Source organism: Lissotriton helveticus, chromosome 7 (assembly GCF_964261635.1).
Source record: "Lissotriton helveticus chromosome 7, aLisHel1.1, whole genome shotgun sequence".
NCBI lineage: Eukaryota > Metazoa > Chordata > Amphibia > Caudata > Salamandridae > Lissotriton > Lissotriton helveticus.
In genome coordinates, this window is record NC_136068.1 from 535,235,065 (window position 1) to 535,248,364 (window position 13,300).

Sequence of the window (13,300 nt, forward strand, 5' to 3'; positions counted from 1 at the left end):
GTGTGCATGGTTAACAGGAGAATACAGGAAGCAAACAGACCGAGCAAGTGAAGGGCCTTCAGGACTGGAACAACTGCTCCATTGTAAAATAAAGGAATCATTTCCTGTATGTCGGGAATCCTTTGAGGAGGAGGGAATGCACGACGAACAGTTGTGTCCAGTACTGCACCTATGAACAGGTTGCACTGGGAGGGCACCAGGTGAGACTTGGGTACATTTATCAAAAAACCCAACCTGTACAACAACTGAGTTGTCTCTTGCAGATGATATAGCACCTTCTCTGGAGACTCTTGTTTCAGATAAAGGTTCAAGATCCTGAGATCCAGGATTGGACGCAACCTGCCATCCTTCTTGGGAATGAGGAAATACCGGGAGTAGCATCCCTGACCCCTTTCCTGCTCCGGAACCACCTCTATCGTGCCTTTCTTTAACAAGGTCAGAACTTCCTCCTGTAGGAGACAGAGATGTTCTTCTGAGCAAGCCCCATGGCAAGGAGGGTAATTCGGAGGAAATTCCCGAAAGAGAAGAGCATACCCATTTGCCACAAGATTGAGAACCCATTGGTCTGTAGTGACTGATTCTCAATCCCGCAGAAAATGGGTAAGCTGACCCCCCACAGGACCAATATGATTGAGAATGGGGAATCTAGGGCTGCTTTGCTGTGGTGATAGGGGGTGCAGTAGAAGAAGAGGAGGAGATGGGTTGACGTCCTCGTGGACGACCTCTGCTTCTACCCCTATAGGACTTATACAGCATATTTTGTTGTTGCTGCTGCTGACGAGGCTGGCCTTGCGAACGAAAGGACGACTTCCCAAATCCTGTATACCTTTTAAAGGATCCTCTAGATTGAGTCTGCAAGCCAAGTGATCTTGCTGTGGCCTTGCAATCTTTGCATCTCTCAAGAGCGGCATCCACCTTCTTACCGAAATGTCCTGTCCCATCGAATGGAAAGTCCAACAGAGTAGCCTGCACATCAGAAGAAAAGTCCGAAGACTTCAACCAAGCCCCCCTTCTCGTAGCTACTGCAGAGCCCATAATCCTTGCCACTGAGTCAGCCGTATCTAGGCCGCTCTGGATGACCTGACGTGCAGCAGCCTGGTTATCATCCAAAACCTCCTGAACGCTCTTCCTATCAGACAGTTTTGGCAGCAACTGTTTAGAAGAATCCATCAACGCATGGATATACCTTCCCATCAAACAAGTCGCATTTGTAGATTTTAGTGCCATACTTGAAGATGAGAATACCTTTTTGGCAGACTGGTCAATGCGCTTTGACTCCCTGTCAGCCGGAACCAGAGGAAAAGTCCCTGAAGACTTCTTTGAGCAAGCCGCCTGAACTACAAGGCTCTCAGGCGAAGGGTGTGCCGATAAAAACTCCGGATCCTCAGGTGCCACCCTATATCTCCGTGCCACAGTCCTGGAGACCGCAGGTGCAGACAAAGGCTTCTTCCAAACCTCCAGCACTGGCGCTAGAATTGCCTCATTAAATAGTAACAGAGGTTCAGACACAGATGAGGGAGAATGCAACACTTCAGTCAGAAGATTGGACTTCTGTTCTCTTCAGCCGGACGACCCAGCCGCCGCTGAGCCGCCCGAGGACCTCTTCCCGCCACAGACCTACGGCGACTCCGCCCCCTCCTGCCCATTGGCCGCCCCGCTCCCACCACCCAGCTGACCCGCCCTCCCGGCTCCTTACATATGACGCCCCCTGAGCGACCGCGCAGCGGACGCGCGCAGCGGGAGCACCGATTGAGCGCCGAAGGTGTGCCAAAGGTGCGCCCGTCTGCGCCCGTCCGCACCTGGACCGCGTCCAGTGCCAGGACCCCTGGCCCCCGCAGTCACCAGCCCACCCGCCTGACCTACGACACCACCCAGCTCAACGCACTCAACGCCAGCCGGATCCCGGGGTGCTACCGAGCCACCCCGAGACGCACCCACGGACCCTTCTGCTGCCACTCCTGCAAGTTCACCTGCATCCGGACCTGCACTACACCAGCACCGACCAAGAGGAGCACCAGCAGCAGCCACCTGAAGTGCATCCTGCTCAACACCCGCTCCGTCCACAGACATGCCGTCGAGCTCTGGAACCTGCTCGATACCCCAGCCCCCGACGTCGCCTTCCTCACGGAAACCTGGATGAACGCCTCCTCAGCACCCGACATCGCCATCGCCATCCCGGACGGCTACAAGATCATCCGGAGGGACCGCGTCAACCAGACAGGAGGAGGCATTGCCATCGTCCACAGGAACACCATCCGCATCACGAGCAACACCGACTACACCCTCACACCCGCCGCACACCTGCACTTCCAGATCCACATCAACTCCAAGACCACCCTCAGAGGCACCCTCATCTACAGACCCCCGGGACCACGCACACAATTCAGCGAAGACATCGCCGACTTCATCAGCCCGCACGCCATCCCCTCCGCTGACTACATCCTCCTCGGGGACCTCAACTTCCACCTGGAGAACAACAACGACGCAACACCACCACCCTGCTGGACAACCTCGCAAACCTCGGACTCAAGCAGCTGGTGACCACCCCCACCCACTACGCCGGACACACACTCAACCTCGTGTTCTCATCCAGCAAGGACATCACCTTCAGCCACGCCACCGGACTCCACTGGACGGACCACAGCTGCGTCCACTTCAGCTTCAGAAGGACCACGATCCACCACCTCCAGCAACAGGTTGCACGCAGAAGCTGGAACAAGATCACAGCCGACCAGCTCGCGACTTCCCTGAGCAAGAACCCTCCCACCGGCACTACGAACCCCAGCCAGGCGGCCACCAACCTCACAAAGTGGATCAGCAACTGCGCAGCGACCTCGCCCCTCTGAGGACCCCGCCTAGCAGACCCGGCAGCAAGAAAGCCCCATGGTTCACCGACAAACTCAAGAGATCCAAGAGGAACTGCCGAGCCCTCGAGAAAGCCTGGCGCAGAGACCCAACACCGGACAACATGACTGCCCTCAAGCTCGCCACCCGAAAACATCACCAACTGATTCACGCCACCAAGAAAACTGAAATCAAGGAACGACTGGACAACAACGCACACAAAAGCAAGGAACTCCTCAACATCGTTAAAGAGCTCTCCAACCCCAACGCCGGAATCAACGACATCACCCCTTCACAAGACCTCTGCAACTCCCTCGCCTCCTACTTCTACAACAAGATCGCGGACATACACAACAGCTTCAGCACTCAACCGCCCCCCACCACCACCCTCCGCGCCTGGACCCCGATCAGCACCGAAGACACCGTCCGCACGATGAACTCCATCCACTCCGGATCTCCGACCGACCCCTGCCCCCACCACGTCTTCAACAAGGTCGACGCTGTCATCGCACCCCACCTGCGGGACATCATCAACACCTCCTTCGACACCGCTACCTTCCCGGAGAGCTGGAAGCACGCAGAACTCAGCGCCCTACTTAAGAAGCCATCAGCCGACCCCACCGACCTCAAGAACTACCGCCCCATCTCGCTGCTCCCGTTTCCTGCAAAAGTCATTGAGAAGACTGTCAACAAGCAGCTGGCCGCCTACCTCGAGACGAACGGATCCCTCGAGCCCTCGCAGTCTGGCTTCCGGGCCAACCACAGCACCGAGACCGCCCTGATCGCAGCCACCGACGACATCCGAGCCCTGCTCGACAACGGAGAAACAGCGGCCCTCGTCCTCCTAAGACCTCTCCGCGGCTTTCGACACTGTCTGCCACCGTACCCTAGTGCAGCGCCTCAGCAACGTCGGAATCCAGGAGAAGGCACTGGAGTGGATCATCTCCTTCCTCACCGGAAGGACACAGAGAGTCCGCCTCCCCCCGTTCAGATCAGAAGCCACCGAAGTCATCTGCGGTGTTCCTCAAGGCTCCTCACTCAGCCAACCCTCTTCAATGTCTACATGAGCCCCCTCCCAGCCATCGCACGCCAACACAACCTCAACATCATCTCCTACGCCGACGACACCCAGCTGATCCTCTCCCTCACCAACGACCCCGACACTGCCAGAGCCAACCTACACGAAGGGATGACAGACGTAGCCAAGTGGATGATGAACAGCCGCCTGAAACTGAACTCGGACAAGACGGAAGTCCTCATCCTGGGATCTTCACCCTCCGCCTGGGACGACTCCTGGTGGCCCCCCGCCCTGGGCAGCGCACCGGCGCACCCAAACCAACAGACCACGCACGCAACCTGGGCTTCATCCTGGACTCCTCCCTCTCCATGACCAGACAAATCAACGCCGTCTCCTCGTCGTGCTTCAACATCCTGCGCATGCTACGCAAGATCTTCCGTTGGATCCCCACCGAGACCAGGAAGACGGTCACCCAGGCCCTCGTCACCAGCCGTCTGGACTACGGCAACTCCCTCTACGCCGGTACCACCGCCAAACTCCAGAAGAGACTCCAGCGGATCCAGAACGCCTCAGCACGTCTGATCCTGGACATCCCCCGGCGCAGCCACATCTCCGGACACCTGAGAGACCTGCACTGGCTCCCGGTCAACAAGAGAATCACCTTCCATCTCCTCACCCACGCACACAAAGCCCTGCACAACCAAGGCCCAAGATACCTCAACAGCCGCCTCAACTTCTACACCCCCACACGCCAGCTTCGATCGACCAGCCACGCCCCTGCCGCCGTCCCCCGCATCCGTAGAGCCACCAGAGGGGGAAGGTCCTTCTCCTACCTGGCCGCCAAGACTTGGAACTCCCTCCCGACCCACCTCCGCCTGACCCAGGACCACCTCGCCTTCAGGAAGCAGCTCAAGACCTGGCTGTTCGAGCAGTAGCCGACCCCCCCTCCCCTAGCGCCTTGAGACCCTCCGGGTGAGTAGTGCGCTTTATAAATGCTTTGATTGATTGATTGATTGACTTAAACTCCGTGGAAGGAAGATTAATGTCCAATAACTCCGCAGCCTTTCTCACCACCATATGATAGGGAGCTGCATTCTTAGAGGGAGCATCCGGACCAGGAGAGAAATCCCACTCAGGCGATACATCAAGGCCACTTGCGTCCTTTAACTCCGCAAAATAGTCCTCAGATTCAGGATGTTCACCTTCCTCCATCTCCTGCAGATAGCGTTCCTCCTCTACAGCCCTCTGGGCCTCCCTCCTGGAGCGGATCCTGGGGGCAGGAGTCGATGGCTCCACGCCCGACTCCGTCCGCCTCGAGACCGGCGTAGAACGCAGATCCGACGGCGCCACAGACTCCAAACGAGGACGACCAGACGGCGCCGGAGAGTCTCTATACGGTGCCGGAAAGTTCCAGGACGGCGTCGCTGGCATAAAGGGCATAAACGGAGCCTGGGAATATGCCTGGGGAACACGAAAAATTAAAGGCAAAAGGACCCATGGGACCCGCAGGTGCACCAGAGGGGTACATAGCCCTCGCAAAGACACCATACATTGCGTTAAGGTAATGTGATGGGTCCTGACCTGGAGCCGGGAATGGAGGATAATTAACCGGCGTCGCCTCCGAAGCCGGTGTTCCTGGAGTCGGGCCAGTCGGCACCGATAACGGAACCTCCTCAGGCTGCTCCTGATCTTCATGCTCAGAGTGGCGCCTCGAAGAGTGCTTCTTCTTCTTATGTCTTTTCGACTTCGAATGCCCCGAAGCCGACTTCAAACCCGACCTGGATTCGGAACGAGACCTCGACCTCGGTCTTGATCTTGATTTTCTTTTACTCGCCTTCTTTTCCTTCTTCATTTTGGCCATAAACTACTTTGCCTCCCTTTCCTTCAATGCCTTCGGGTTCATCTTTCTGCAGCATGCACATTCTTCGACGTCGTGATCGGAAGACAAGCACCATACACAGTCCTGATGCGGGTCAGTGATGGACATTTGTTTCCCGCACTCCCTGCAGGGCTTGAAACCGGACTTTCTTCCCGACATCTTAGAAAGGAAACAAGAAGAACAAATGAGAACACTAGAAATAACAATGTAACTACGGAGAGCGTCGACGGCACGGAAAAATGGGAACGGACGTCATCACGCCGACGAGGCCCTATTATGGCCCTATTATGGATCCAGTGACGTCAGCGGGGTCGCGAGTGGAGTCGTACCCTCTGTGACGTCGTCCATGACATCGCCGGCGTGGAGAGCTACAAAAGTTTCCGATTGGCTGCTGCGCAGGGGATATTCACAAGGTGAGGAATCCACTGGCAGATGTATCTATCAGAATATTCTTTTAACACATTACTATCTCCAGAAAGCTGCTTACATATTAAGGTAGTAAAGAGTCTTGGACCAAGCAACCCCAAATTACCACAGAAGACAGGGAATTGCAACAGTAAAATATGCTTTGTAATTCTGTCTCTGAAGTGTTCTTATAAGAATCCTTTCCAAAACGAAGAAGGTTGTACCACCTTTCTATCTGATCACACAAACACAGCACTTCAGGGACCTGAGGAATCCGCACGTACTGGCTTAAACCTACTACGAGAAGTGACATAAAAAGGCCCCACTCTGATATTTTCTCTGCTGTTTATCAAGTGCTCTTACGTTGCTAAGAGGTTACATTTATACCGATTACACCACAAGATAGAAAAATTAAGCACATGTGGCAAGTCTTGTAGCAATTAAGTTTTAGTTACATTTGCAATTTGTACATTTCTGGTGTCTTTCCGCAAAGTGACTAAAGTGATTGCACTCCCTTTTTTCTGCACCCCACCTTCTCACAATCTGTAGCTGGAACATAGCGCATTGGTCCCAAAAGTGTTTCTTGATAAAGTTTATATTTGTCTATCAACACTTTGGGCCCAATTTGGAGTTCAGAGTAGGTATTTTTCTCTGTCAGGACGATGGAATAAGATGCTCTGTTGCCCTGATGGACCCGTACTACAAATTTAAGGATGTCTGCTAGCCCAGCGGACAGCTCTAGAAATAACTAGTCATTGACAGATACTGCCATCACAATGGTTCCTGTCAATGAGTTAAACGTTTGAAGCACGGTACCATCAAAATGGCAGTAATGACTGTCAATCTTTAACTTGTTTTTGATTTTTTCAAAAACAAAATCTCAAAGCTGGGTTTTGTTTTTATATAAACAATAACTAATGACCTCCACACCATGGAAGTTTTCTCCCATGGTGTGGGAGGCCGTTTAAGTTCTTTACTGTCCCTTATCTCCAGGTTTTTCATGACACTAAGAGAGAGTAGACACTGGTCATTTAACCAACCACTCTAAACTGGGTCTGTGGTCGAATGGCCAGAAACTCCGATGGCCCATATTCTATCGAAGGACTATGTAAATTACGGTATATCAGGTGGTCGGATCTTCAGTTTGACTCAGAGGGTACTCCGTCATGGCTGCAACGGAATATACTCTCAACATAATTCTAAATTAGCCATTTCCAGTTTTTCTTCCCCGTTATGGCCTCATAACACCTGCTGTGACACTTAAATTCTATTGACTCTCATTTCCTCTGTATCTAATCAAGTTTTTGCTTCTTTCTTATTTGTGCTTGTGTCTGTATTCTTTTTTGTCAAACACTTTCTTTCTACCATTATATCCTTATGTGAGAAACTGAAACCTACACATTGTCTTATCAACCTTCAATCACTCTAGACATCTCTCTTTACTCTCATCCCTTTTCACCTACATTGTAATTTCTATTGTATGTGTTTTTCTTGTTTTACGTTGTGTGTAGATGTTTGCTAAAAGAAGCACTTTAAAAAGTCCTAAGAGTAAATGTCATTCTGTGCTTGGTACACGTACAGGAGTGGAAGAGCATGTCCTTCTTACGTCTGACTTCTTGAAACCACCTTACCTCCTTCTCCAGTATTCCCCCAACCAGTCACCACGCAGCTCATTCCAACTGGCAGCTTAATGGATGCTGAGGGTAGGCAGACAGGCTGGATGTAATCTGTGAAGGTAACTGGAGTTTCCAACTCCAAGAGGGCGATGTCTCCTAGGGAACCAGTGGAGGTGTAGTTCCAGTTGACCCATATATTCATCACATTAGATCGGACCTCATTGTAACTGCTGATGGACAGCTGGTACGCTCCCATGCGCACTACATAAGATGAGGTGTAAATGGGCCTGGAAAAGAAGAGAAACACGTCACGTAGGTTTTGTTACTTGGCACCCAAAGAGTGGAACCCAATCCCACACATATTCATGGATGAGCAAGTATAGATTTAGATTGCCAGTTGCAAAAAGTGGATCTTTATCAATGAAAGGGGGTAGGAATTAATCTACTAAATAAAGATCAGACCCAGGTGTTACTTAGGTTCAACACTGTGTAAGTAAACTTGTGACGAGGCAGCCACAATCTGATGAAACTATCAGTTCTTCAAATGCTTTTGCCAAGGTTACTTACACCGTATTGACCATGTTACTTTACTGTAATGGCGCCTTCTAGTATTTTTTTATACCAACCTTGTGTGTGATACCTTAACAATCAGGCGCTATTTTGTTTATTTGCCTATGTTTCAATAAGATAGCAAACAGTTAAATTTTTACTTTTAACTGAAGTTGCTTTCCCTTTGCAAGGGTATACTAGATTGGATATAAAAATTGGGCAATAACTGACCCCAACTGATTTGTATCATTCAATCTTTTCGATGGTTAGCTGACGCTCGTCTGGTAAAGCTTTTGTTGAACCATCAAAAGCCTGTCCTTAACCCGTTTGCTGCTTCGAACATTCCGCGCCAGTGCGGAACGTTCTATTAAGCGGGTGGTGCCGCGTCGGCCAACGGTCGTGTGCAGCAGTACAGAGGTAGTGCTCGCTACGGCCGTTGGCCGACATCCGCAGCAAACGCGTTAAAGCACCAACATGGCCTACCAATTATCGATTTTAGCAAATGTTACAGGAAAAACAAAAGAATTTTACAATCTTTCATTTCATTTCAACAACTTTATTATGATCACACAGATCCTAAAAAGTATACAGCACAATTTTCTAAAAAATATACACCGAAATGTAAGTATAAAAGAATATAGAATAAAATGCATAAAAACATTAGTACAAATTCAAATTGACAAGGCCTCCAGGACAATTTTAAAGTGCATACGTGCAAAACAGCAAATTTTAAGGCACAAATTGAGATGCTTACAGTTCCTACAACTGCAAGTTAAAACAAATGTTTTAAAAAGTTAGATAACATTCTGGTCTGACAAGGCTTTCCAAAATGCAGTGTCTCAGCTACATAATTTTCTAGGCCTAATCCAAAGGGCATGCCAGAATCTAGCAAGACCAAATACAATAGGTTGTCTAGTATCAGTGCACAAAAGACTTAAGGCTTCTAGGTAATGCCCCCAGCCCACTAAGGAGCATAACGTAAAAATCAGTATCTTGCAAGTCTGATTCCTTACCTCGAAAAGGCATGTGATTTTCAATATGTGTTACTCAATCTATGTTTCAAAAATCTAACATACACTATCAAACTAGGCGATACATTGTCTCTACACTCATTTTTGTTATCACTGTTTAGATCTCTGTCATTGACTTTAATGGCGTAACAAAACGTTCCCCCAGCACGATACCCTGAAGGGGCCCCTCATACTCACATCAGTATGGGCTCAGGGGGCCCCCCTCCAGTATGGGTAAGCCTGGGGGCCCCAACTCTACGGAGCAGCAGGGTCCTTTGTTACGCCCCTGATTTACTTGTCCATTGCCGGGTCTATAGTGCCCTATATCTCTCTTTCTCTCGATCTCTTCAACTGTATAAATACGTATTATATATAAATATATATATATATATATATATATATATATATATACATATATATATATAGCAATCAATCAATCATGACACTTGTATAGCGCGCTACTCACCCGGGGGGGTCTCAAGGCGCTTGGGGGAGGGGTCCGCTACTGCTCGCACAGCCAGGTCTTGAGTTGTCTCCTGAAGGCGAGATGGTCCTAGGTCAGTCGAAGGTGGATGGGGAGGGAGTTCCATGTTTTGGCCGCCAGGTAGGAGAAGGATCTGCCTCCGGCGGTGGCTCTTCGGATGCGTGGGACGGCGGCGAGGGCGTGGTTGGTTGGTTGTAGCTGGCGGGTGGGATTGTAGAAGGTCAGGCGGTCGTTGAGGTACTTGGGGGCCCAGGTCGTGGAGAGACTTGTGTGCGTGGGTGAGGAGCCTGAACGTGATCCTTTTGTTGATGGGGAGCCAGTGCAGGTCCCTCAGGTGGCCAGAGATGTGGCAGCGTCGGGGGATGTCCAGGATGAGTCGGGCGGAGGCGTTCTGGATGCATTGGAGTCTTCTCTGTAGCTTGGCTGTGGTTCGGCGTAGAGGGTGTTTCCGTAGTCCAGTCGGCTGGTGACGAGTGCCTGGGTGACCGTTTTCCTGGTTTCGATCGGGATCCATCGGAAGATCTTGCGGAGCATGCGAAGGGTGTGAAAGCATGATGAGGAAACGGCGTTGACTTGTCTGGTCATCGAGAGGGAGGAGTCCAGGATGAACCCCAGGTTGTGTGCGTGGTCTGTTGGCTCGGGGGCGGTTCCCAGGGCGGGGGGCCACCAGGAGTCGTCCCAGGCGGAGGGTGATGGTCCCAGGATATACACACTTGAATGCTGTATACCTTGCACATCATTTACAATATATATGATCAGTCCTTTCAAGTGTGTAATTACGCTGCAACATTGTATTGTGTAAAGGGAATTCAGACGGGCAGTCTGTCTTCCATATCGATTATATGCACTTAGCACTTCAAATCTCAGGAGGAAATGGTAGAATGACATGTGATCAAGGCCCTGAAAGGCCGACAAGCGCCATGGCGGCACAGTGCACAAATTGAAAAAGAAATATTACTTGCACTAAGAAAGATGAGTTTGTTCCGTTTTTGATTCCATGCTGTAGGGAATCGGTGAAGAAAAGGATTGTGGTGATATATATATATATATATATATGACCTACATGCGGTCGCCAATAGGTAGTTATAGTTAAGACCTAGTTACCATAGGAAAATGGCAAAATTTTTTCCCAATAACTTTGGTGCCGATTGACGAATCTTAGCGAAATTCCCAAAACAAATTCTTTGTTGATATCTGCTTCTATAAATTCTTTGTTGATATCTGCTTCTATGTTGAAAGTTTTGGGGTGATTCGTCAAGGGGGGGCCAAGAAAAAAGGGGGGTCCCAAAACGTGTTTTCTTCATGTTAATTTCTGTAGGAAACTTTAGACAAGGCCACAGGTCGAACGGGTAAACGGAATTACCCCACATTGGGCAGGGAGAAGGGTCTTGGTCTAGAAAGCACGCTTTTGTTTATTTGGTGTAAATTCGTTCAGTAGTTTTGGCGAAATATCGAAATTTGAAGATATCGATATTTGGGAATTCTGCCATCTGATTTGCTGAGGCGTTACGAGCACAAGCTTTCTGCTGATTGGCTGCGAGTAGTTACAACTAGGAAGTGTTGGCTGCCATTTTGTGATTCCGTTGAAGCCAGAAAGGGGAAAAAAGAGTGAAAAAAGTGGGAAAGAGAAGGGTAGGAGCACTGTAACCTCTGTGGGGTGTTTAGGGTGAGCTATAGAGGGGGTGCGAAGTGAAGTATTTACCCCTACCGGAGTGAAAGTGGTGGGCTGCGGAAATTAAGTGAGGTATTGCGTAGAGTCTGATGCTGCTAAGGTGAGCTGGTGCGGGACTCAGGGATTAAAGAGTGAGCCCAAATTGTGTGTCTTATGCTGTGAAGTCATGTGCCGTGGCTGCTGCACTACACTTGTAGAAGTAGTGTCAGAATGTGTTTATAACTACTAGGATGAACTACTGACCCGTACTGGTCTGAAAGTCCTGGGGTACGGAAAATATGTGAGGTACTGTCTAAAGTCTCATGCTGCTAAGCTGAGCTGCGGCCCGACTCGGGGATGAAAGTGTGAGTCCAAACTGTGTGTCATATGCTGTGAAGTCATGTGCTCTGGCCGCTGTGCCACATCTGTCCAAGTAGTGTCAGCATGTAGTTATAGCTACTCGGAGGAACTTTTGTTTCGAACATTGTAACTTGTGTATGGTGCTTAGGGGGTGTTATACAGGGAGTGCAAAGGTACATTCGCACGTATCAACTTAATTCGGTATTTGTGTAGTATAAACTACTCACTCCTACGGGTGTGATGGCGCTGGGTGCATAGACTAAGCTGCTAAAGGAGTTGAGGTAAAGTCGCTGAACTACTGATCCATACCGGTCTGAAAATGCTGGGTACGGAAATTAAGTGAGGTATTGCCTAGAGTGTCATGCTGGTAAATTGAGCTGCTGCTGGACTCGGGGATGAAACCGTGAGCCCAAACTGTGTGTCCTATGCTGTGAAGTCCATGTGCTCTGGGCACTGTGCCACACCTGTCCAACTTGTATATGGTGCTTAGGTGGTGTTGTATAGGGAGTGCGAAGGTACATCAATACAGTATTTTGTAAAGCCCAAACTACTGACCCCTATGGGTGAGTGGAGCCAGTGATCAAAGCGAGAGCTCTGTGCTGCAAAGTGAGATGGTGTGGCCTCTGCGCCACAGCTGTGTGGAGAATACATTTTAGCGAGGGTCCGGGAGTTGCCGTTACCTGACCCTAAAATAGCGGGGCTAAGGTCTAAGTTATAGGGTAGCTCTAAAAAGAGCCCTTGTGTTCATTAGTTGCAGCTAGATATAAGTGTGGATGCACAGCTTCAAGTTATTCAGGAGAACTCGATTTCCCTGATCTGTGAAGTGTACTCCATCACCTCTGTAGATATCAGCCATATCAAAACGTATGTTGTTGTTGTAGATGGACCCCATTTTGTGGTCTCTGAGGTATGCAGACCCAGCTTTGTTGACTTTCTTCCTAGATTTTTCAATCTGAGGACAAAATAGTTTTGACCATTTCCACTTCTGTCTTTGGCATGTATTGGAATATACAAAGACAGTTTGAGGCAAAAGTAACATCAATTGTCCAAAGGTGTCCTTTATAAGCATTTCCAAACCTACCCCAGTCAATGTGCCTAGGTTGCTTCCACCACAGTGCACAACCATGAGGTCAGGATGTTCGAGATGCAAACAGGTTTTAACCAAAGGGAACAATTGGTGCCACTTCAATCCTCCCTGTAGAAACCATTTAATGTCCACATTTTGTAAGCCTAGGTATAAGTCAATACGTATCTGTTCTGCATACCTCTTGCAGCAGAAAACATAGTTATGTCCAACAATCCACACTAGCATTTTGAAGGTATGGCTCAAAGGTATGAAAAGATGTCTGTAGCTCATGCAGTTCCTTCGTAGAATAAGAGATATGTTTAAAGATGGGGAACTAGTTTTTTTTCACACACAAAACAATACCTGGTTGGGAGATGAAAAGCATTGTTTTTAAAAAGTAGGGTGCACATTCGTTTTG

General features: G+C 49.6%; 1 protein-coding gene across 1 annotated transcript in view; it reads right to left on the minus strand.

Annotated features, from left to right (window-relative positions):
• LOC144769151 (transmembrane protease serine 9-like) overlaps nt 1-13,300 on the minus strand; it is a 1,211,004-nt gene that overhangs the window by 297,737 nt on the left and 899,967 nt on the right. The window contains exon 15 of the mRNA XM_078653156.1: nt 7,778-8,049. Coding sequence (XP_078509282.1) covers nt 7,778-8,049 — 272 coding nt within the window. The remainder of the gene's footprint in view (nt 1-7,777; nt 8,050-13,300) is intronic.